This window comes from Oncorhynchus keta, chromosome 30 (genome assembly GCF_023373465.1).
Source record: "Oncorhynchus keta strain PuntledgeMale-10-30-2019 chromosome 30, Oket_V2, whole genome shotgun sequence".
NCBI lineage: Eukaryota > Metazoa > Chordata > Actinopteri > Salmoniformes > Salmonidae > Oncorhynchus > Oncorhynchus keta.
In genome coordinates, this window is record NC_068450.1 from 25222407 (window position 1) to 25247458 (window position 25052).

Consider the following 25052-nt stretch of genomic DNA (forward strand, 5'->3'; position numbering starts at 1 on the left):
TGAAAGCTGTGTGTCTTTTGATGAAGTATGAAAGCTGTGTGTCTTTTGATGAAGTATGAAAGCTGTGTCTTTTGATGAAGTATGAAAGCTGTGTGTCTTTTGATGACGTATGAAAGCTGTGTGTCTTTTGATGAAGTATGAAAGCTGTGTGTCTTTTGATGAAGTATGAAAGCTGTGTGTCTTTTGATGACGTATGAAAGCTGTGTGTCTTTTGATGACGTATGAAAGCTGTGTGTCTTTTGATGAGGTATGAAAGCTGTGTGTCTTTTGATGAGGTATGAAAGCTGTGTGTCTTTTGAGGACGTATGAAAGCTGTGTGTCTTTTGAGGACGTATGAAAGCTGTGTGTCTTTTGAGGACGTATGAAAGCTGTGTGTCTTTTGAGGACGTATGAAAGCTGTGTGTCTTTTGAGGACGTATGAAAGCTGTGTGTCTTTTGATGACGTATGAAAGCTGTGTGTCTTTTGATGACGTATGAAAGCTGTGTGTCTTTTGATGACGTATGAAAGCTGTGTGTCTTTTGATGACGTATGAAAGCTGTGTGTCTTTTGATGAGGTATGAAAGCTGTGTGTCTTTTGAGGACGTATGAAAGCTGTGTGTCTTTTGATGACGTATGAAAGCTGTGTGTCTTTTGATGACGTATGAAAGCTGTGTGTCTTTTGATGAAGTATGAAAGCTGTGTGTCTTTTGATGAGGTATGAAAGCTTTCATGTCAGATGTTGAGCAGTGTTGAGCAATAGGAGTGAATCAGGATGGAGACATTGTTGAGCTTCATACATCCACAATATGTAGACCAGTGATGAGCCCGTCCTCCCTGTTGGTCCGGGGTGCAATGTGTGATTGTTAAGTTAGTCCAGCGGCCAGCTATCTAAACTTGTAGTAAGCATGGTCAAATTACCGACTGGGCAGGGGCCCATTGATCATCAGTTATCATATTAAAAACGGCAAATCTTTGCCTCCACACTATGGCAAAATGTGTAGAATTGCACGGAGCTTCTATTACTTTTCTATCAATGATGGCAGACCATTTTTCTCTTCCGCTGTCTTTTCCACATAGCCATGAGTTTAACAGGTCAGAATGGAGGGGAAAACCTCCAGAGAGTACCTGACTCCATTCAGCAATTTAAAATCTCATTTGGTTTGTAAACAACCAGTGTAGACTAACAATAAACTGCTTACAGTCCTTCCCAACAATGCAGAGAGAAATAATATAATTTTTCTAACACAAGGAATAAATCCACAATGAGTAACGATTGGATATATACATGGGGTGCCATTACCAGTGGATGTACAGGGATATCGGGTATTTGAGATAGTTATGGACATATATATAGGTAGGGATAACGTCTTAACTGGTGCCTTGTGGGATGTCAGAAAGATAGGGGATAGTCCCATGGGCACAAAACAGGACTACTGTATCCTACCATGTGTGATTTTCAGAAGTTGCTGACTGTTCACACACACACACACACACACACACACACAGATGCAATAGTTTGTGCCTGAACCTCCAAATAGTTGTCATGTGCTTGTGTTTTGCCTTGTTTGAGATGTTTTGGCTTGACCCAGAGCTGTAACAAGCAAGAAGAGGGGGCGTACTGTTGAACAAGCCATAAGAGGGGGCGTACTGTTGAACAAGCCATAAGAGGGAGCGTACTGTTGAACAAGCCATAAGAGGGAGCGTACTGTTGAACAAGCCATAAGAGGGAGCGTACTGTTGAACAAGCCATAAGAGGGAGCGTACTGTTGAACAAGCCATAAGAGGGAGCGTACTGTTGAACAAGCCATAAGAGGGAGCGTACTGTTGAACAAGCCATAAGAGGGAGCGTACTGTTGAACAAGCCATAGAGAGCGTACTGGAACAAGCGTACTGTTGAACAAGCCATAAGAGGGAGCGTACTGTTGAACAAGCCATAAGAGGGAGCGTACTGTTGAACAAGCCATAAGAGGAGCGTACTGTTGAACAAGCCATAAGAGGAGCGTACTGTTGAACAAGCCATAAGAGGGAGCGTACTGTTGAACAAGCCATAAGAGGGAGCGTACTGTTGAACAAGCCATAAGAGGGAGCGTACTGTTGAACAAGCCATAAGAGGGAGCGTACTGTTGAACAAGCCATAAGAGGGAGCGTACTGTTGAACAAGCCATAAGAGGGAGCGTACTGTTGAACAAGCCATAAGAGGGAGCCACTGTTGAACAAGCCATAAGAGGGAGCGTACTGTTGAACAAGCCATAAGAGGGAGCGTACTGTTGAACAAGCCATAAGAGGGAGCGTACTGTTGAACAAGCCATAAGAGGGAGCGCGTACTGTTGAACAAGCCATAAGAGGGAGCGTACTGTTGAACAAGCCATAAGAGGGAGCGTACTGTTGAACAAGCCATAAGAGGAGCGTACTGTTGAACAAGCCATAAGAGGGAGCGTACTGTGAACAAGCCATAAGAGGGAGCGTACTGTTGAACAAGCCATAAGAGGGAGCGTACTGTTGAACAAGCCATAAGAGGGAGCGTACTGTTGAACAAGCCATAAGAGGAGCGTACTGTTGAACAAGCCATAGAGGGAGCGTACTGTTGAACAAGCCATAAGAGGGAGCGTACTGTTGAACAAGCCATAAGAGGGAGCGTACTGTTGAACAAGCCATAAGAGGGAGCGTACTGTTGAACAAGCCATAAGAGGGAGCGTACTGTTGAACAAGCCATAAGAGGAGCGTACTGTTGAACAAGCCATAAGAGGAGCGTACTGTTGAACAAGCCATAAGAGGGAGCGTACTGTTGAACAAGCCATAAGAGGGAGCGTACTGTTGAACAAGCCATAAGAGGAGCGTACTGTTGAACAAGCCATAAGAGGGAGCGTACTGTTGAACAAGCCATAAGAGGGAGCGTACTGTTGAACAAGCCATAAGAGGAGCGTACTGTTGAACAAGCCATAAGAGGGAGCGTACTGTTGAACAAGCCATAAGAGGGAGCGTACTGTTGAACAAGCCATAAGAGGAGCGTACTGTTGAACAAGCCATAAGAGGGAGCGTACTGTTGAACAAGCCATAAGAGGAGCGTACTGTTGAACAAGCCATAAGAGGGAGCGTACTGTTGAACAAGCCATAAGAGGGAGCGTACTGTTGAACAAGCCATAAGAGGAGCGTACTGTTGAACAAGCCATAAGAGGGAGCGTACTGTTGAACAAGCCATAAGAGGGAGCGTACTGTTGAACAAGCCATAAGAGGGAGCGTACTGTTGAACAAGCCATAAGAGGAGCGTACTGTTGAACAAGCCATAAGAGGGAGCGTACTGTTGAACAAGCCATAAGAGGAGCGTACTGTTGAACAAGCCATAAGAGGGAGCGTACTGTTGAACAAGCCATAAGAGGGAGCGTACTGTTGAACAAGCCATAAGAGGGAGCGTACTGTTGAACAAGCCATAAGAGGGAGCGTACTGTTGAACAAGCCATAAGAGGGAGCGTACTGTTGAACAAGCCATAAGAGGGAGCGTACTGTTGAACAAGCCATAAGAGGGAGCGTACTGTTGAACAAGCCATAAGAGGGAGCGTACTGTTGAACAAGCCATAAGAGGGAGCGTACTGTTGAACAAGCCATAAGAGGGAGCGTACTGTTGAACAAGCCATAAGAGGGAGCGTACTGTTGAACAAGCCATAAGAGGGAGCGTACTGTTGAACAAGCCATAAGAGGGAGCGTACTGTTGAACAAGCCATAAGAGGGAGCGTACTGTTGAACAAGCCATAAGAGGGAGCGTACTGTTGAACAAGCCATAAGAGGGAGCGTACTGTTGAACAAGCCATAAGAGGAGCGTACTGTTGAACAAGCCATAAGAGGGAGCGTACTGTTGAACAAGCCATAAGAGGAGCGTACTGTTGAACAAGCCATAAGAGGGAGCGTACTGTTGAACAAGCCATAAGAGGGAGCGTACTGTTGAACAAGCCATAAGAGGGAGCGTACTGTTGAACAAGCCATAAGAGGAGCGTACTGTTGAACAAGCCATAAGAGGGAGCGTACTGTTGAACAAGCCATAAGAGGAGCGTACTGTTGAACAAGCCATAAGAGGAGCGTACTGTTGAACAAGCCATAAGAGGGAGCGTACTGTTGAACAAGCCATAAGAGGGAGCGTACTGTTGAACAAGCCATAAGAGGAGCGTACTGTTGAACAAGCCATAAGAGGGAGCGTACTGTTGAACAAGCCATAAGAGGGAGCGTACTGTAAGAGGGAGCGTACTGTTGAACAAGCCATAAGAGGGGGCGTACTGTTGAACAAGCCATAAGAGGGGGCGTACTGTTGAACAAGCCATAAGAGGGAGCGTACTGTTGAACAAGCCATAAGAGGGAGCGTACTGTTGAACAAGCCATAAGAGGGAGCGTACTGTTGGTTTTACCTCCTCTGTGTGCAGTGAGCACCACTGAGAAGCCCAGCACAAATCTTTAGTTGAAGATGTTGACCTGACAGTAATATTGCTGCATGTCATTCGACAGCTCCGTTTCTGCAGGATGTATTGTTTAACTAGGAGAGAGGAGGAGGAGGAGGGGGGGTTGTGTGTCCTGTGTGGTCTGAATTCATTCCAATGGTTTTCTCTTGCATTCAGACTGTCTGCTACAAATGGGGACATAACACAACTCTGCCAAGTTGAGCTCTGGTTATAGTAAATTAATGTTTTGTTTGTTCTATAGCCAGACTATGTCTAATGATCTAATCCACTCTGCTGGATACAATACCCAACACGATACATTTAATGTACTATATATCTAATGATCTAACCCACTGCTGGATACAATAACAAACACAACACATTTAATTTACCATATATCTAATGATCTAACCCACTGCTGGATACAATAACAAATACAACACATTTAATTTACTATATATCTAATGATCTAACCCACTGCTGGATACAATAACAAACACAACACATTTAATTTACTATATATCTAATGATCTAACCCACTGCTGGATACAATAACAAACACAACACATTTAATTTACTATATATCTAATGATCTAACCCACTGCTGGATACAATAACAAACACAACACATTTAATTTACTATATATCTAATGATCTAACCCACTGCTGGATACAATAACAAACACAACACATTTAATTTACTATATATCTAATGATCTAACCCACTGCTGGATACAATAACAAACACAACACATTTAATTTACTATATATCTAATGATCTAACCCACTGCTGGATACAATAACAAACACAACACATTTAATTTACTATATATCTAATGATCTAACCCACTGCTGGATACAATAACAAACACAACACATTTAATTTACTATATATCTAATGATCTAACCCACTGCTGGATACAATAACAAACACAACACATTTAATTTACTATATATCTAATGATCTAACCCACTGCTGGATACAATAACAAACACAACACATTTAATTTACTATATATCTAATGATCTAACCCACTGCTGGATACAATAACAAACACAACACATTTAATTTACTATATATCTAATGATCTAACCCACTGCTGGATACAATAACAAACACAACACATTTAATTTACTATATATCTAATGATCTAACCCACTGCTGGATACAATAACAAACACAACACATTTAATTTACTATATATCTAATGATCTAACCCACTGCTGGATACAATAACAAACACAACACATTTAATTTACTATATATCTAATGATCTAACCCACTGCTGGATACAATAACAAACACAACACATTTAATTTACTATATATCTAATGATCATTAACAAACACAACACATTTAATTTACTATATATCTAATGATCTAACCCACTGCTGGATACAATAACAAACACAACACATTTAATTTACTATATATCTAATGATCTAACCCACTGCTGGATACAATAACAAACACAACACATTTAATTTACTATATATCTAATGATCTAACCCACTGCTGGATACAATAACAAATACAACACATTTAATTTACTATATATCTAATGATCTAACCCACTGCTGGATACAATAACAAACACAACACATTTAATTTACTATATATCTAATGATCTAACCCACTGCTGGATACAATAACAAACACAACACATTTAATTTACTATATATCTAATGATCTAACCCACTGCTGGATACAATAACAAACACAACACATTTAATTTACTATATATCTAATGATCTAACCCACTGCTGGATACAATAACAAACACAACACATTTAATTTACTATATATCTAATGATCTAACCCACTGCTGGATACAATAACAAACACAACACATTTAATTTACTATATATCTAATGATCTAACCCACTGCTGGATACAATAACAAACACAACACATTTAATTTACTATATATCTAATGATCTAACCCACTGCTGGATACAATAACAAACACAACACATTTAATTTACTATATATCTAATGATCTAACCCACTGCTGGATACAATAACAAACACAACACATTTAATTTACTATATATCTAATGATCTAACCCACTGCTGGATACAATAACAAACACAACACATTTAATTTACTATATATCTAATGATCTAACCCACTGCTGGATACAATAACAAACACAACACATTTAATTTACTATATATCTAATGATCTAACCCACTGCTGGATACAATAACAAACACAACACATTTAATTTACTATATATCTAATGATCTAACCCACTGCTGGATACAATAACAAACACAACACATTTAATTTACTATATATCTAATGATCTAACCCACTGCTGGATACAATAACAAACACAACACATTTAATTTACTATATATCTAATGATCTAACCCACTGCTGGATACAATAACAAACACAACACATTTAATTTACTATATATCTAATGATCTAACCCACTGCTGGATACAATAACAAACACAACACATTTAATTTACTATATATCTAATGATCTAACCCACTGCTGGATACAATAACAAACACAACACATTTAATTTACTATATATCTAATGATCTAACCCACTGCTGGATACAATAACAAACACAACACATTTAATTTACTATATATCTAATGATCTAACCCACTGCTGGATACAATAACAAACACAACACATTTAATTTACTATATATCTAATGATCTAACCCACTGCTGGATACAATAACAAACACAACACATTTAATTTACTATATATCTAATGATCTAACCCACTGCTGGATACAATAACAAACACAACACATTTAATTTACTATATATCTAATGATCTAACCCACTGCTGGATACAATAACAAACACAACACATTTAATTTACTATATATCTAATGATCTAACCCACTGCTGGATACAATAACAAACACAACACATTTAATTTACTATATATCTAATGATCTAACCCACTGCTGGATACAATAACAAACACAACACATTTAATTTACTATATATCTAATGATCTAACCCACTGCTGGATACAATAACAAACACAACACATTTAATTTACTATATATCTAATGATCTAACCCACTGCTGGATACAATAACAAACACAACACATTTAATTTACTATATATCTAATGATCTAACCCACTGCTGGATACAATAACAAACACAACACATTTAATTTACTATATATCTAATGATCTAACCCACTGCTGGATACAATAACAAACACAACACATTTAATTTACTATATATCTAATGATCTAACCCACTGCTGGATACAATAACAAACACAACACATTTAATTTACTATATATCTAATGATCTAACCCACTGCTGGATACAATAACAAACACAACACATTTAATTTACTATATATCTAATGATCTAACCCACTGCTGGATACAATAACAAAACAAACATTTAATTTACAACTAACCCATTTAATTTAATTTACTATATATCTAATGATCTAACCCACTGCTGGATACAATAACAAACACAACACATTTAATTTACTATATATCTAATGATCTAACCCACTGCTGGATACAATAACAAACACAACACATTTAATTTACTATATATCTAATGATCTAACCCACTGCTGGATACAATAACAAACACAACACATTTAATTTACTATATATCTAATGATCTAACCCACTGCTGGATACAATAACAAACACAACACATTTAATTTACTATATATCTAATGATCTAACCCACTGCTGGATACAATAACAAACACAACACATTTAATTTACTATATATCTAATGATCTAACCCACTGCTGGATACAATAACAAACACAACACATTTAATTTACTATATATCTAATGATCTAACCCACTGCTGGATACAATAACAAACACAACACATTTAATTTACTATATATCTAATGATCTAACCCACTGCTGGATACAATAACAAACACAACACATTTAATTTACTATATATCTAATGATCTAACCCACTGCTGGATACAATAACAAACACAACACATTTAATTTACTATATATCTAATGATCTAACCCACTGCTGGATACAATAACAAACACAACACATTTAATTTACTATATATCTAATGATCTAACCCACTGCTGGATACAATAACAAACACAACACATTTAATTTACTATATATCTAATGATCTAACCCACTGCTGGATACAATAACAAACACAACACATTTAATTTACTATATATCTAATGATCTAACCCACTGCTGGATACAATAACAAACACAACACATTTAATTTACTATATATCTAATGATCTAACCCACTGCTGGATACAATAACAAACACAACACATTTAATTTACTATATATCTAATGATCTAACCCACTGCTGGATACAATAACAAACACAACACATTTAATTTACTATATATCTAATGATCTAACCCACTGCTGGATACAATAACAAACACAACACATTTAATTTACTATATATCTAATGATCTAACCCACTGCTGGATACAATAACAAACACAACACATTTAATTTACTATATATCTAATGATCTAACCCACTGCTGGATACAATAACAAACACAACACATTTAATTTACTATATATCTAATGATCTAACCCACTGCTGGATACAATAACAAACACAACACATTTAATTTACTATATATCTAATGATCTAACCCACTGCTGGATACAATAACAAACACAACACATTTAATTTACTATATATCTAATGATCTAACCCACTGCTGGATACAATAACAAACACAACACATTTAATTTACTATATATCTAATGATCTAACCCACTGCTGGATACAATAACAAACACAACACATTTAATTTACTATATATCTAATGATCTAACCCACTGCTGGATACAATAACAAACACAACACATTTAATTTACTATATATCTAATGATCTAACCCACTGCTACAATAACAAATACAATAACAAACACAACACATTTAATTTACTATATATCTAATGATCTAACCCACTGCTGGATACAATAACAAACACAACACATTTAATTTACTATATATCTAATGATCTAACCCACTGCTGGATACAATAACAAACACAACACATTTAATTTACTATATATCTAATGATCTAACCCACTGCTGGATACAATAACAAACACAACACATTTAATTTACTATATATCTAATGATCTAACCCACTGCTGGATACAATAACAAACACAACACATTTAATTTACTATATATCTAATGATCTAACCCACTGCTGGATACAATAACAAACACAACACATTTAATTTACTATATATCTAATGATCTAACCCACTGCTGGATACAATAACAAACACAACACATTTAATTTACTATATATCTAATGATCTAACCCACTGCTGGATACAATAACAAACACAACACATTTAATTTACTATATATCTAATGATCTAACCCACTGCTGGATACAATAACAAACACAACATGAATTTACCATATATCTAATGATCTAACCCACTGCTGGATACAATAACAAACACAACATGAATTTACCATATATCTAATGATCTAACCCACTGCTGGATACAATAACAAACACAACACATTTAATTTACCATATATCTAATGATCTAACCCACTGCTGGATACAATAACAAACACAACATGAATTTACCATATATCTAATGATCTAATCCACTCTGCTGGTTACACAGGACAAATACACTGTTATGCCCATAATCGGAGCAATCCTGTTTGGTAATATGTTCATGTTTGTGTTAAATCTGTATAGTATATACCAGATAGCTATTTATCCTAAGCATCCATTTTTAGTATGAAAGCAAGATCAGAGGTGGCCCATTGGAGTCTTCTTTTGAGCTCACTATTCCTCACTGTCAGATTGACAGGTTGTCATATCAGATCACTTAAAGTAAGTCAGGGTGTCACTGAAGGTCATTCACCCTCCTGTCTCCCCTCCATCTCTTTACCTTTTAGGGTGAATTGTTGTCAGAAACAGTAGATTAGACCTACATTCCAGTGGGCTGAGAGCAGAGGCCTGTATTTGTTCAGCTAATGTATGGGGGAGCCAGGCAGAAAAATGCCAGGATGTAGGTCTGCCTGGGACTTCAGTGGCTGGGTATTTTAAGCTACTGAGAGGTCTTTATAATGGTGTCCCTGACATTGTTTATCCAGCTGTTTAGACAGTCAGTCCTCCCTCTGATTGACATTGTTTATCCAGCTGTTTAGACAGTCAGTCCTCCCTCTGATTGACATGGTTTATCCAGCTGTTTAGACAGCCAGTCCTCCCTCTGATTGACATTGTTTATCCAACTGTTTAGACAGTCAGTCCTCCCTCTGATTGACATTGTTTATCCAGCTGTTTAGACAGTCAGTCCTCCCTCTGATTGACATTGTTTAGACAGCCAGTCCTCCCTCTGATTGACATTGTTTATCCAACTGTTTAGACAGTCAGTCCTCCCTCTGATTGACATTGTTTAGACAGCCAGTCCTCCCTCTGATTGACATTGTTTATCCAACTGTTTAGACAGTCAGTCCTCCCTCTGATTGACATTGTTTATCCAACTGTTTAGACAGTCAGTCCTCCCTCTGATTGACATTGTTTAGACAGCCAGTCCTCCCTCTGATTGACATTGTTTAGACAGCCAGTCCTCCCTCTGATTGACATTGTTTATCCAACTGTTTAGACAGTCAGTCCTCCCTCTGATTGACATTGTTTATCCAACTGTTTAGACAGTCAGTCCTCCCTCTGATTGACATTGTTTATCCAGCTGTTTAGACAGTCAGTCCTCCCTCTGATTGACATTGTTTATCCAGCTGTTTAGACAGTCAGTCCTCCCTCTGATTGACATTGTTTATCCAACTGTTTAGACAGTCAGTCCTCCCTCTGATTGACATTGTTTATCCAACTGTTTAGACAGTCAGTCCTCCCTCTGATTGACATTGTTTATCCAGCTGTTTAGACAGTCAGTCCTCCCTCTGATTGACATTGTTTATCCAGCTGTTTAGACAGTCAGTCCTCCCTCTGATTGACATTGTTTATCCAACTGTTTAGACAGCCAGTCCTCCCTCTGATTGACATTGTTTATCCAGCTGTTTAGACAGTCATTCCTCCCTCTGATTGACATGGTTTATCCAGCTGTTTAGACAGTCATTCCTCCCTCTGATTGACATTGTTTATCCAACTGTTTAGACAGTCAGTCCTCCCTCTGATTGACATTGTTTATCCAACTGTTTAGACAGCCAGTCCTCCCTCTGATTGACATTGTTTATCCAACTGTTTAGACAGCCAGTCCTCCCTCTGATTGACATTGTTTATCCAACTGTTTAGACAGCCAGTCCTCCCTCTGATTGACATTGTTTATCCAGCTGTTTAGACAGCCAGTCCTCCCTCTGATTGACATTGTTTAGACAGCCAGTCCTCCCTCTGTTTGACATTGTTTATCCAGCTGTTTAGACGGCCAGTCCTCCCTCTGATTGACATTGTTTATCCAGCTGTTTAGACGGCCAGTCCTCCCTCTGATTGACATTGTTTATCCAGCTGTTTAGACAGTCATTCCTCCCTCTGATTGACATTGTTTATCCAGCTGTTTAGACAGTCATTCCTCCCTCTGATTGACATTGTTTATCCAGCTGTTTAGACAGTCATTCCTCCCTCTGATTGACATTGTTTATCCAGCTGTTTAGACAGTCATTCCTCCCTCTGTTTAACATTGTTTATCCAGCTGTTTAGACAGTCATTCCTCCCTCTGTTTAACATTGTTTATCTATCAAAATGTGTAGATGTCCTGTGAGACGGGCTCCAGATCGGTCAGTCCCCTGGTCTTCCTGCCTGTAGACTTCAGCCAGCCTGCCAGTCCCATGGGCTGTCTGGACAACACTGCCGCTCGCCACCGCCTGGCTGTCCGACACAAGGCCTGTACCAAGACGAAGAAACCCACCACTGTAAGATATGTCCATCCCCTTCCAACACACCCCCACCACCCCTGTTCCACACCTAGCCAACACACCCCCACCACCCCTGTTCCACACCTAGCCAACACACCCCCACCACCCCTGTTCCACACCTCGCCAACACACCCCCAACACCCCTGTTCCACACCTAGCCTAACTCTGATCACTAGAGCAGAACCCCTCAAACAATCTATCCAATGAGCCAAGAGAGTACTGCCCATGTAGCCCAAACACAACACACCAGCCTGCCATCAGCGTGCGTGGCTCATGAGTCTACGAGATCTGTGTAAAACATGGAAAGCTGGAAAGCTTAATAATCTTTAAAGGAACTGTATTGTTATTAAGATGAAATGACTCTTCTCTGTTCAGAGGGTTGATGGCAGGGCTGAGGGAGAATCATTCCAGGAGGAAAGACAGAATTGTATCATTCCAGAATCTGTGGAGGAGGATGAGGAGGAAGGTAATATAAATGATCCTTATCACAGTAACATTACACAGATGTACAAAAGCGTAAATAGTAGTAAAATATCAGAAAGATGATAATTCTTACCCAATACAATGACTGATGACAGGATAATGATATAGGAACTTAGTGGGGCTCTGCTCTGATGTAGTTATGTATGTTCCAGATGTGAAACGCGAGCAGGCTGGTGTTGCGGAGGAGGAGGAGAAGCAGACAGATGGGGTCGTGGTGTCCCAGCAGGCCGAGCGGTCAGCCTCAGATGAAGAGGATAAGCAGGGTGTCCAACAGGAATTGTCTCATGCTCAGGATGCCCCCTCCCTCTCCATACAGAATGACTCTGACTCTGAGGAATGTCTTTCATGCCAGGCTGAGGTTTCAGCTCCCCGGCTCCAGACCGCCCCACTGCTTGGCTCCATGAAGTCTCTGGAGCCCCCTACTGGAGATGACTTCCTCCTGACCCCTCCTGGGTGTGAGGTGGCTGTGGAGGGAGGCTCTCTACTCCAGGAGGTGTTGATCTCCCTCAAGGGTCCATTGACATCTGTCCTGGGGCTGGAGGCAGAGGCTGTGCTCCTGGAGGTGGAGGTGAACATGGAGGGGTCAGAGGCTGAGAGCGGGGTGGATGAGCTGGCATTAAACCCACAGGAAGAAGCGTGTCTCCCCAGTGATAGACCGGACTACCCAGCAGAGCCCCGAGAGGAGGTGGAAGGTGAGCCGTATGAATCTGAGGAGGAGTTAGTGGTGGAACATTTCAATCCAAAGGAGGAAGATGCCGAGGAAATCAACCCTGAGTACTTAACCAAAGAAGATCAGGACATGCCTTCAGTGGAAAAGGAGGAAGAAGAAGAGGAAATCAACCCTGAGTACTTAACCAAAGAAGATCAGGACATGCCTTCAGTGGAAAAGGAGGAAGAAGAAGAGGAAATCAACCCTGAGTACTTAACCAAAGAAGATCAGGACATGCCTTCAGTGGAAAAGGAGGAAGAAGAAGAGAATGAAGAGGAGAGGGAGGAGGGGGCAGAGGTAGAGGAGAAGGAAACGGAGGAGGTTGTGGAAGATGAGAGGAGGGAAGAGGAGGACAAAATGGAGCCAGTCTCAGATGTGCCAGTGCAGACAGCCTTATTGGAGCCAGGGGGGGAAGAGGATGTAACGTCAACCTCTGTGGAGGATGATTTCCAGCAGGTTCCATACAGAGACCCTGAGAGAGCTTGTGAGAGCCCTGAGTGCACCACTGAACTGTCTGACCAAACAGTCACAGACCAAGCCTGTCTCCCCCAACTGCCAAACAGCAGTACACCTCCTCCAGAGTCCCTGGACCAGCCTGAGGCCCCTGCAAACACCACACAGGACCAGGAAGAGCCCAGTGTAACAACTGACCAGCGCTGTATAACCAGTCCCAGTGCAGCCACCGGCCCAGAGCAGAGCCCACAGGTGCACTGCAGGGGACCAACTGCCACCGAGGATCCTGGGAAACCATCTGGTGGTTCTGAACATAATAGACACAGGTACACCATTGCCCCTGCCTGGCAAAGGTTGGCTACCAAAGAGCTAACCTCCCCTTCTCCATCTCCCTCGGTCACTGTGCCTGGGGCTGTGGAAGCAAAAAGAGACTCCCCAAGTGGAGTGGAGCCACTTAGCCCTGTGGGGGCTGATGTCCCTGCTAGTCCCATCCCAACACAGAGCACCACAGCACCCATCATGTCACCTGAAGACACTCCCCCTGCAGCCCAGGGGGAAGAGACCCCTGAGAATCTGTTTGGTGTCAGGCTGAGGAAGACCTCTGTGGGTATGCTTCGCTTAGGCTCAGAGAGTGAAACTCCCCCTGCATCCCCAGTACACTCACTTCCCATAGAGCCACAGAGGGCCTCGTTCACTGAACCACAGTCAAACAGCAAACCTGCCCTGCCCAGAAAGCCCTCAGAGCTGGATGGTATGGTCAAGCCAAAGAGAATACCAGGTACTAAAACCATCTTAGTCACCATCACACCAGTCAGTTTCCAGACGTGGGCTATTTGGCATATCCTTCACTTGCAAGGTCATCTTTGTTTATATCTATTTTACAATGTTGAGCTTAAGAATTTTGACAAAACATTTAACCTGTGTATGTTATAGGAATATGGACTCATGCTGTTCTAACTTTGGACTAACAATTCATAATGAAACAGGGCCATGAGTGCTGTTGAGAGCTGACTTATTGAGAGCTATCTAAACATAGACTCATTAACACTAAGGAGAGATTCCTCCATATGACTATTTAGAGCAACAAATTAGTTGGAATTATATTGCTTTTCTACGTTTTGCCTTTCATTCATTCGCACCTCTATCTTCCATTTCCACTCCAAACAAAATCATTATGCCAAATGAATTTCCCAGGCAGCTCCTATATATTCCACACCAGTTGAAGACATTTCTCCTGTGTTCTTTTGTTTCAGATCTGTCTGTGGGTCGAGAGCCTAGTGGGGGACCTGGTGGGGGATCTCAATCGCCAAGCTGGATCTCATTGGCCAGACAAAAGCAGAGGATCTTAAAAGAGAACTCATTGGAGGAAACCATGGATAGCAAAGACCCTGCAGAGATGGTAGGGATGGTGCATATTGTTTCATGTGTTCTTTTGTTTACCGAGAAGCCTACTGTTTGAGAGAGGAAAACAGTTGACTCGTCAATCAATCCATTAATTCATTTGTTCATCCAGTCCTCACACTTGAGCAAAATACGTATTTTTGATCTTGTGCACACTGGGCAGCTCTTTATCATTTATTTTGACGCAATGACTAGATGTTTTATGACTGGCTATAAAGTTGTATAGGTTTCATTTACTTTGTTATATTGGAATGAATAAGTACATAATTCAAACTCTTCACAAAACCTACATTTCCAGGAGGAGCTTAACAGAAAAAAATCAATTCGTACATTGACAAGGCCTGTCAACAAAGACCAAGCCAAACCTCCAGGATCTCCTGTTAAAGGTTAGACTCCTCGGTATCCCACTCTGCTTTCTTATTGAACTGTTTTCATTGTTCTCATAAGTGTGATTGATCCACTGCTGCCCCCTTGTGGACCACACCTGCAAATAGAATGTTCCCATTGATAATAATCCCTACCTGATCACTACTAATCTTCAATTACATGCCTGAAATAAGACTCAAAAAAATATTATAAGCAAATTTTGATAAAATGTGCTTTGTGGTAGGACTACTTTTGGGGGGACAATGCTAAAAGTCTTATCTTTAAAGATGTTCTCTGCTTGTTGTCCATAGTGTTGTGTTCCCTGGAGATCTCCAAGCCTGTCGTGGTTGAGAAGGAAGGGAAGAGAGCCCTGACTCACCCAGCCCCTACAGCCCTGGCTCAGGATGAGCCCCCGTGGTTGGCACTGGCTAAGAAGAAGGCCAAAGCCTGGAGCGAGATGCCCCAGATAGTGCAGTGAAGATGGGCCAAACCATCCGTCCGCTGATGGATCAGAATGCATTTGCACACCCAGAGTATAATTTTGTTTTCTACTTCTTCTGCTGTTCTAATACCTTCAAGCTTCTGATTGGTCAGACACTGAAACCCTCAAATCACACGCTGCAGTGAAAGGAGTGAGTTGGGAATTGGGACAAATTAGTAAAGGTTTTGAATTATTGATTGATACGGCATACAATTGGATTTAGTTGACATGATATGTCTTTAAGTAAGACAGACCCATGACTAAATTAGTTATTTGTTTTAATTTCTTAACTGACAATGTCGGTCTGTATGAGGTGAGGTTCATTTAAGTCATTTAGCAGAGGTTCAGGTGTGTCAAAACCTTAAACCTAGCCTTGATCTTTGCTTTGGGGATGAATAAGCATGGATGGAAAGAAAGAGATGAAGGTTTCTTCTTTTTATTTATTAAATCTCATGTTTGATGTATTTTTTTATGTTTTGTATTACCTTTAACGTGTGTACATGACTTGTACATAAAATGTTCAGTAATGAACAAATGCTGTTTCTCTTTGTCATCTGAACTCAAGAACAGTAAAATACAAGGAAGTTACATCTGACAGTTGCTCCTCTTCGTACCTACTGACAATCGAGCTAACAAATATAGTTTATCACAGATTTTTTTTATTCTGTTTAGCTGATTCCCCACTTCACATTTTAACCCTCCCTCCTCCCCCAAAATGGAAACCGATTTATTTTAAACTATTATTTTTGACGAATCGAAAGATTCACTTCGCTTTTCTGTGGTAGTTCGGATTTGGTTAAATCGTGTTCGGACCAAATCATGGGGAGTGATTCCTAACAGTAACCCTAGTATTTGTTTTTACAAGGGATTCAAATAGTATTTTATTTATTTGTTTATTCGCTCACTCGCCTCACTGTTCTAAAAATGAACAAATTTTATAATGTATAACAGTGGGACAACCTTACTGTAGTGACCCTGTGTTTTATAAGCGCGGATGAGAACTCTGCCACTAGAATTATTTTGTGGCACAGTGAATATCCCACTTCTGACACCACACCAGTGTAATGAAACAGGCAGGGAGAGTGAGCTTGTTCCCTCAACCTTTTGGCTCAATTAATGAATTTGTGAATATACAGTGGGGTTCGGAATTATTGAATTCATTGATAAAGAGCAAAAAATACTATTAAAAAAATAATACAAATACTGAGCTATATTGTATGAAAATAAAGTTAAATTATATTATTTTTTACTAATACAATTGAAAAAGTTTTATGATTTTGGAGAACACGTTGGGAGGGATCTTAGACCAGTCCTCCATACAGAATCTTTCCAGATCCTTGATATCTGTCTGTGCTTATGGCCTGCCCTCTTCGATTCAAACCACAGGTTTTCATTGAGGTTCAGGTCCGGAGACCTTTAAAATGCTGCTGCTCTCCCAGATCGATCTCTTCAGTGTCCTTGTGGGACCAAGAAAGGATGTTTGCATAGAGTGGAAACTTTGCATCGGCAGCACACACTTCAGTGGGCACTTTGCATCGGCAGCACACACTTCAGTGGACACTTTGCATCGGCAGCACACACTTCAGTGGACACTTTGCATTGGCAGCACACACTTCAGTGGACACTTTGCATCGGCAGCACACACTTCAGTGGACACTTTGCATCGGCAGCACACACTTCAGTGGACACTTTGCATTGGCAGCACACACTTCAGTGGACACTTTGCATTGGCAGCACACACTTCAGTGGACACTTTGCATCGGCAGCACACACTTCAGTGGACACTTTGCATCGGCAGCACACACTTCAGTGGACACTTTGCATCTTCAGTGGACACTTTGCAGCACACACTTCAGTGGAAACTTTGCATTGGCAGCACACACTTCAGTGGACACTTTGCATCGGCAGCACACACTTCAGTGGACACTTTGCATGGCAGCACACACTTCAGTGGACACTTTTTGCACACTTCAGTGGACACTTTGCAGCAGCACACACTTCAGTGGACACTTTGCATTGGCAGCACACACTTCAGTGGACACTTTGCATTGGCAGCACACTTTGCACTTCAGTGGACACTTTGCATCGGCAGCACACACTTCAGTGGACACTTTGCATTGGCAGCACACACTTCAGTGGACACTTTGCATCGGCAGCACACACTTCAGTGGACACTTTGTGGACACTTTGCATTGGCAGCACACACAGTGGACACTTTGCATGGACACTTTGGCAGCACACACTTCAGTGGACACTTTGCATCGGCAGCACACACTTCAGTGGACACTTTGCATTGGCAGCACACACTTCAGTGGACACTTTGCATCGGCAGCACACACTTCAGTGGAAACTTTGCATTGGCAGCACACACTTCAGTGGACACTTTGCATCGGCAGCACACACTTCAGTGGACACTTTGCATTGGCAGCACACACTTCAGTGGACACTTTGCATTGGCAGCACACACTTCAGTGGACACTTTGCATCGGCAGCACACACTTCAGTGGAAACTTTGCATCGGCAGCACACACTTCAGTGCTCTGGGAGTATTTATAGCCCTGTGAGTTTGACACTTCATTATCGAGAGCTGTCCTTCATGACCCACAACAACCATTACTTTTACCACCTTCTTCATCTAGATATTTTCACTGACTTTCTAGGTAAAAAAACAAAACAATTTATACACAAATGATGTGACTCCATTACAGGGTGTCTTGAGAGTTGATGTACCCATGCGTTTTGTAGTCATCAAATCTTTGTCAAACATTGACGTTGAGGGAGAATCTAAGCAATCAAATATTGTTATTTTTTCAGAAACAAGGGAACAGATCATTGGGACTCAGATACCATCTAGATTCCGTGGCAGTGGAACTTATAGTGATATCATTCTTCCCACCAGTGGAGTCCAGACTGACGGTGCTGGGACGTACTGCAGGTGCTGAGGGAGAATTGAAGAGACAGTGACATGGAACACTGACTGAACACCCACCTAGGAACCCAGCCAGCTCCTGATGTGGGCCACCAGGCTGATAAAAATACAGAGGTTGACAGAGAGACAGAGCTGCCAGGTGAAGGATGGAATCTGAGCATCAACAGACGCCAAATAACTCTTTCAGCTCAGAGCATGGGGGGACTTGCTGCTAGATCCGTATCGGTCCAGCAGAGCATCGAGATTAGTGCAACTGCAACTCTTCTCTCTCCTTCCCATCGCACGATGACCAAGAGCACACACAGCAGAGCTACTGCCACTCTGAGGATGTTGTCTTGGGGTTAGCTTGCTTCTACTATATGTTGGTGCTCAACCTCATCTTCAAAAGGCTGTTAAGTGAGGGTTTCATCATCATCGTCATTGTTCGGCTGCAGAACTGTCACCCTGAAGCGTTCTTCAGTATCTACGGTCACTGGCAAGGTTTGCTATTTGATGTGGTTGCAGCCAAGGTTTCAACGCAAACATAATACAAAAATAGTAAAGGGGGAAACTCAATAAAACATGCTTGAGCATTGCAATAAAAATAAACAAATCTTTGTTTTGAGAATTTCTATTCAAGGTACAGACTGACTAACTCTAGCTTTGACTCATTTTATGCAACCTAAAGTTATTTTATTGAACTACAAACATTATTCTGAATTACCAAGAAATGTTGATGAAATACTATTACCTCAATTTAAAGCAGTCTGTGATTAGCTGGACTGACCTACAGTACCAGTCAGGTTTGGACACACCTACTCATTCAAGGGTTTTTATTTGACTATTTCCTGCATTGTGGAATAATAGTGATGACATCAAAACCATGAAATAACACACATGGAATCATGTGGCAACCAAAAAAGTGTTAAATCAAAATATATTTCAGATTCCTCAAAGTAGCCACCCTTTGCCTTGACGACAGCTTTGCACACTCTTGGTGTTCTCTCAACCAGCTTCATGTGGAATGCTTTTCCAACAGTCTTGAAGGAGTTCCCACATATGCTGAGCAGGTGTTGACTGCTTTTCTTTCACTCTGTAGTCCAACTAATCCAAAACCATCTCAATTGGGTTGAGGTCGGGTGATTGTGGAGGCCAGGTCATCTGATGCAGCACTCCATCACTCTCCTTGGTCATATAACCCTTACACAGCCTGGAGGTGTATGTTGGGTCATTGTTTTGTTGAAAAACAAATGATATTCCCACTAAGAGCAAACCAGATGGGATGGCGTATCGCTGCAGAATGCTGATGTATCCATGCTGGTTAAGTGTGGCTCGAATTCTAAATAAACACACAGTGTCACCTGCAAAGCACCATCACACCTCCTCCACGGTGGGAACCACGCATGCGGAAATCATCCGTTCACCTACTCTGCGTCTTACAAAGACACGGTGATTGGTTCCAAAAATCTCAAATTTGGAGTCATCAGACCGAAGGACAGATTTCCACCAGTCTAATGTTCATTGCTCGTGTTTCTTGGTCAAAGCAAGTCTCTTCTTCTTATTGGTGTCCTAGTAGTGGTTTCTTTGCAGCAATTCGATCATGAAGGCCTGATTCACGCAGTCTCCTCTGAACAGTTGATGTTGAGATGTCTGTTACTTGAACTCTGTGATGCTTTTATTGGTGCTGCAATCTGAGGCTGGTAACTCTAATGAACTTATCCCTTGCAGCAGAGGTAACTCTCGGGCTTCCTTTCCTGTGGCGGTCCTCTTGAGAGCCAGTTTCATCATAGCGCTTGATGGTTTTTGTGACTGCACTTGAAAAAACTTTCAGAGTTCTTAAAATGTTCCGTATTGACTGACCTTCATGTCTTAAAGTAATGAATGTTGTTTCTCTGATTATTTGAGCTGTTGTTGCCATAATATGGATTTGGTCTTTCATCAAATAGGGGTATCTTCTGTATATGACCCCTAACATGTCACAACACAAATGATAGGCTTAAACGCATTAAGAAGGAAATAAATTCCACAAATTAACTTTTAACAAGGCACATCTGTTAATTGAAATGCATTCCAGGTGACTACCTCATGAAGCTGGCTGAGAGAATGCCAAGAGTGTGCAAAGCTGTCATCAAGGCAAAGGGTGGCTACTTTGAAGAATCTCAAATATAAAAGATGTTTTGATTTGTTTAACACTTTTTTGGTTACTACATGTTTCCATGTGTGTTATTTCATAGTTTGATCTCTTCACTATTATTCTACAATGTAGAAAATAATCAAAATATTTGAAAAAGCCTTGAATGAGTAGGTGTGTCCAACATTTTGACTGGTACTGTATATAAAACTCAAAGCATACCTTGTTGATCCATTAGAACTGCAGTAGCATGGAAACAAAGTCAGAGGGAGCATTAACACTGCCTGTTGCTATTAAGACATTCCTGCATTGCACAGTACACATTCCACATACTGTACCTGAAAATACCCTTTCGTTTGTAATGACTTAGATGGAACTTAATTTTACATGATATGATTAAGCAGGCACACTATCTTCCTTCCTGTGTACTAGTATTTATAACTAAGTAGCCTACTTTACCCAATTACATGTTATACAACCACACTTGGAACGGCTTGGCTCGCTTGACCTTCTTGGGCTGCGCTGCCATTGCAAACCTCTGTGCCATTTTCTGCTGTGTTACACAAGCACATTACTCACATCAAGGGCTTTATTATGTCTAGTGAATAAGGCACCTACACACCCAGTGGATGGCCCGGGCCAGGTACAGTTATGTAAAGGCTGTTCAGCTGCAGCTGTCTATGTGCAGATATGTCAGCCCAGCCATTTGCTTCTATGGTCAGAGTGTTGAAGGGTTACAAACCTTATTAAATGCTAGGTATTATTTATTTTTGACAACTTAGTGAATTGAGCTTCACCTCACTAAGAAGTGTGATTCTACAGTTTTCCTGATGTCCACAGTGTCCACTTTTTGACTACTGGACCGCACTGACAGTGACCGGGCTGGAGAGGGGGTATTTGTTACATCATTTCACATACAGTGCTGTGAAAAAGTATTTGCCCCCTTCTAATGTTCTCTACTTTAGTATATGTTTGATACTGAATGTTATCAGATCTTCTGTACAGCACTTTGAGATATCAGCTGATGTACGAAGGGCTATATAAATAACATTTGATTTGATTGATTTGATTCAACCAAAACCTAATGTTAGATAAAGGAAACCTGAGTGAACAAATAACACAACAATGACTTACTTATTTCATAAACAAAGTTATGCAACACCCAATGCCCCTGTGTGAAAAGGTAAGGCAACACCCAATGCCCCTGTGTGTAAAGGTAAGGCAACACCCAATGCCCCTGTGTGTAAAAGTCATTGCCCCCTTACACTCAATAACTTGTTGTGCCACCTTAAGCTGCAATGACTCCAACCAAATGCTTCCTGTAGTTGTTGGTCAGCCTCTCACGTCACTGTGGAGGAATTTTGGCCCTCTCTTCCATGCAGAATTGCTTTAACTCAGGGACATTTGTGGGTTTTCAATCATGAATTGCTCATTTCAAGTCCTGCCACAACATCTCAATTGTGATTAGGTCTGGACTTTGACCAAGCCATTTCAAAACTTCACATTGGTTGCTTTTTAGCCATTTTCATGTAGACTTGAGTGTGTGTTTTGGATCATTGTCTTGCTGCATGACCCAGCTGCGCTTCAGCTTCAGCTAACAGATGGATGGCCTGACATTCTCCTGTAGAACTCTCTGATACAGAGCAGAATTCATGGTTCCTTCTATTAAGGCAAGTCGTCCGGGTCTTGAGGAAGCAAAGCATCCCCAAACCATCACACTACCGCCACCATTATGTCTGGCGAAAACTAAAATGTGAAGATTTGGAATGGCCTACTCAAAGTGCAGATCTAATCCTAATTGAGATGTTGTGGCAGAACTTGAAAAGAGCAGTTCATGCTTAAAACCCCACAAATATCACTGAGTTAAAGCAGTTCTGCATGTAAGAGCGGGCACAAATTCCTCCACAGCGATGTGAGAGACTGACCAACAACTACACATGTTGTATTCGGCGCATGTGACAAATACAGTTTGATTTGATTGCAGCTAAAGGTGGAACAACCGGTTATTGAATGTAATGGGGCAATTACTTTTTCACACATGTGAATTGGGTGTTGCATAACTTTGTTAATTAAATAAATAAAATAAGTATATATTTTTGTTATTTGTAAACTCAAGTTCCCTTTATCTAATATTACGTTTTTGTTGAAGATCTGATAACATTCAGTATAAAAAAATATGCTAAGACAAAATCAGACAGGGAAAATACTTTTTCATGGCATTATACTTCCAGATGACAAAAGTGGTTCGGAGAGGGGAGATAACCGAGGCACTGACTCATGAAATCTCTTTTGTGTTCCACAACCTTCCATTTCAGCCCATGGGTTAAGCTCATGTGCATGGGGTGTTTTGTTGGAGGCACAGACCACACATTCCCAAGAGTCAGGAATGTTTCAGTGGCAGAGATGTTTCCTGTGTTTCAGCTCATGTTGATAGCCCTCTCAAACGTTGCTTTTGAAAAGCCTTTGCAATCTAATGCCCCCTCATCTGGTGTTTAAAGAATATGTATTTATTTAATTGAATTAGAGTAGACAAGTGTAATGCAAGATAAGACTATGGCCACATACACAATACAACTTGTACAACTGATGTAAAATGCATTTGACACAATGGTTGTGATACAACAGTCTGCCTGCACAACAATCACTACACAATCATTGGGTGGTGTCTCCACATTGCCTGTGTAAAAATGTTTTTGCGGACAAACTGTTGTATCGCAACTGTTGTCACATGTTGTAAACTAGGATGTGTACTCTTTAGTTTGACTATTCCTCATCACAGACAAAGCTTTGAGGGATACAAAGACAAACCCTGCAATATCCGCTGCAATATGATAACCATTATACAACACTTTGATTAGGCACATTAAAATAGCATGCATTTATTCGCAGCAGCTTAAGGCTGAGGGCAGGCTGTCTGCACATTACAAGCACAGCCAGCCCAGTGTGACAGCATGGAAGTGTTGGCAGCATTGAAGCGATAGGAGACAGTATCGAAGCCAGAGCCCACCCTCTGTGCCATCCATCCACTGGTAGCATCTCAGAGCTACCAGCCACAGGCAGCAGCATCTCAGGGCTATACATGGAGCACCTAACACTGTATCATACGAGCTTGTGGCACACACAGTCACACACTTCTCACATGGGCACACTCTAGCACTTTGACACACTGCCCTCTCTCATGCAGTTTTCCACACTGTTTACAATGGACGATCTAGCACTAAGTGTGAGTTCTGTCGTCACATCAGCACACAGACAGGCACTTAACCTCCCAGATGCCTTTTCTGGGTAAGTTAGGTAACCAGTTTTCCCACAATGCACTGCTTTGCCCTACTTCTGTCAGTGTGCTACATGTTTTATAAAATTGGGGGAAGGTGTATCCGCCAAGTTCCAATAGCAACCCCTCTAGTGGCCTTATCATTTCAGTTACATAACCTTACTTGGCGTGTAACATAGGACTAGTGTTATGTGGCCAGTCTGGCTAGGGCACGCTGATGAGGGATCTGTTTTAAGGCGTATGCTGAGAAAGAGTATCTTTATACTCGCTAGTTCCAGTGGGGCTCTCAGTACAGTTGAATAATATCTGGCTTAGTCGCTTCACACCTTTGAGATCCCAGTAGTCACTCACTAAAGTTTGTTTATGCATTTTTCTGTCCTGAACAAACAAAGCATGACGCCTTATTCAAAATAACAAAGATGGGGGGAGTCCCTTGCCATTTTGGCACGATTCCTGTACCAACTGCTGAAAAATGCCCTCTCTCAAAGGCAGACAAGATACCCTGATCCTCTGCAGATGCTAACCCCATTTCAAAGTTTACGTAACG

The 25052-nt window shown here is 41.0% G+C and overlaps 1 protein-coding gene across 1 annotated transcript in view; it reads left to right on the forward strand.

The window, feature by feature from the left end:
• The window catches only part of LOC118371217 (capping protein-inhibiting regulator of actin dynamics-like), a 32196-nt gene extending 15409 nt beyond the window's left edge, over window positions 1-16787 (forward strand). The window contains exons 11-16 of the mRNA XM_052487001.1: window positions 12135-12296; window positions 12675-12765; window positions 12935-14722; window positions 15198-15343; window positions 15644-15731; window positions 16023-16787. Of these exons, the coding sequence (XP_052342961.1) occupies window positions 12135-12296; window positions 12675-12765; window positions 12935-14722; window positions 15198-15343; window positions 15644-15731; window positions 16023-16189 (2442 nt within the window). The 3' untranslated portion in view covers window positions 16190-16787. The remainder of the gene's footprint in view (window positions 1-12134; window positions 12297-12674; window positions 12766-12934; window positions 14723-15197; window positions 15344-15643; window positions 15732-16022) is intronic.
• The last annotated feature ends 8265 nt before the right edge of the window (window positions 16788-25052 follow it).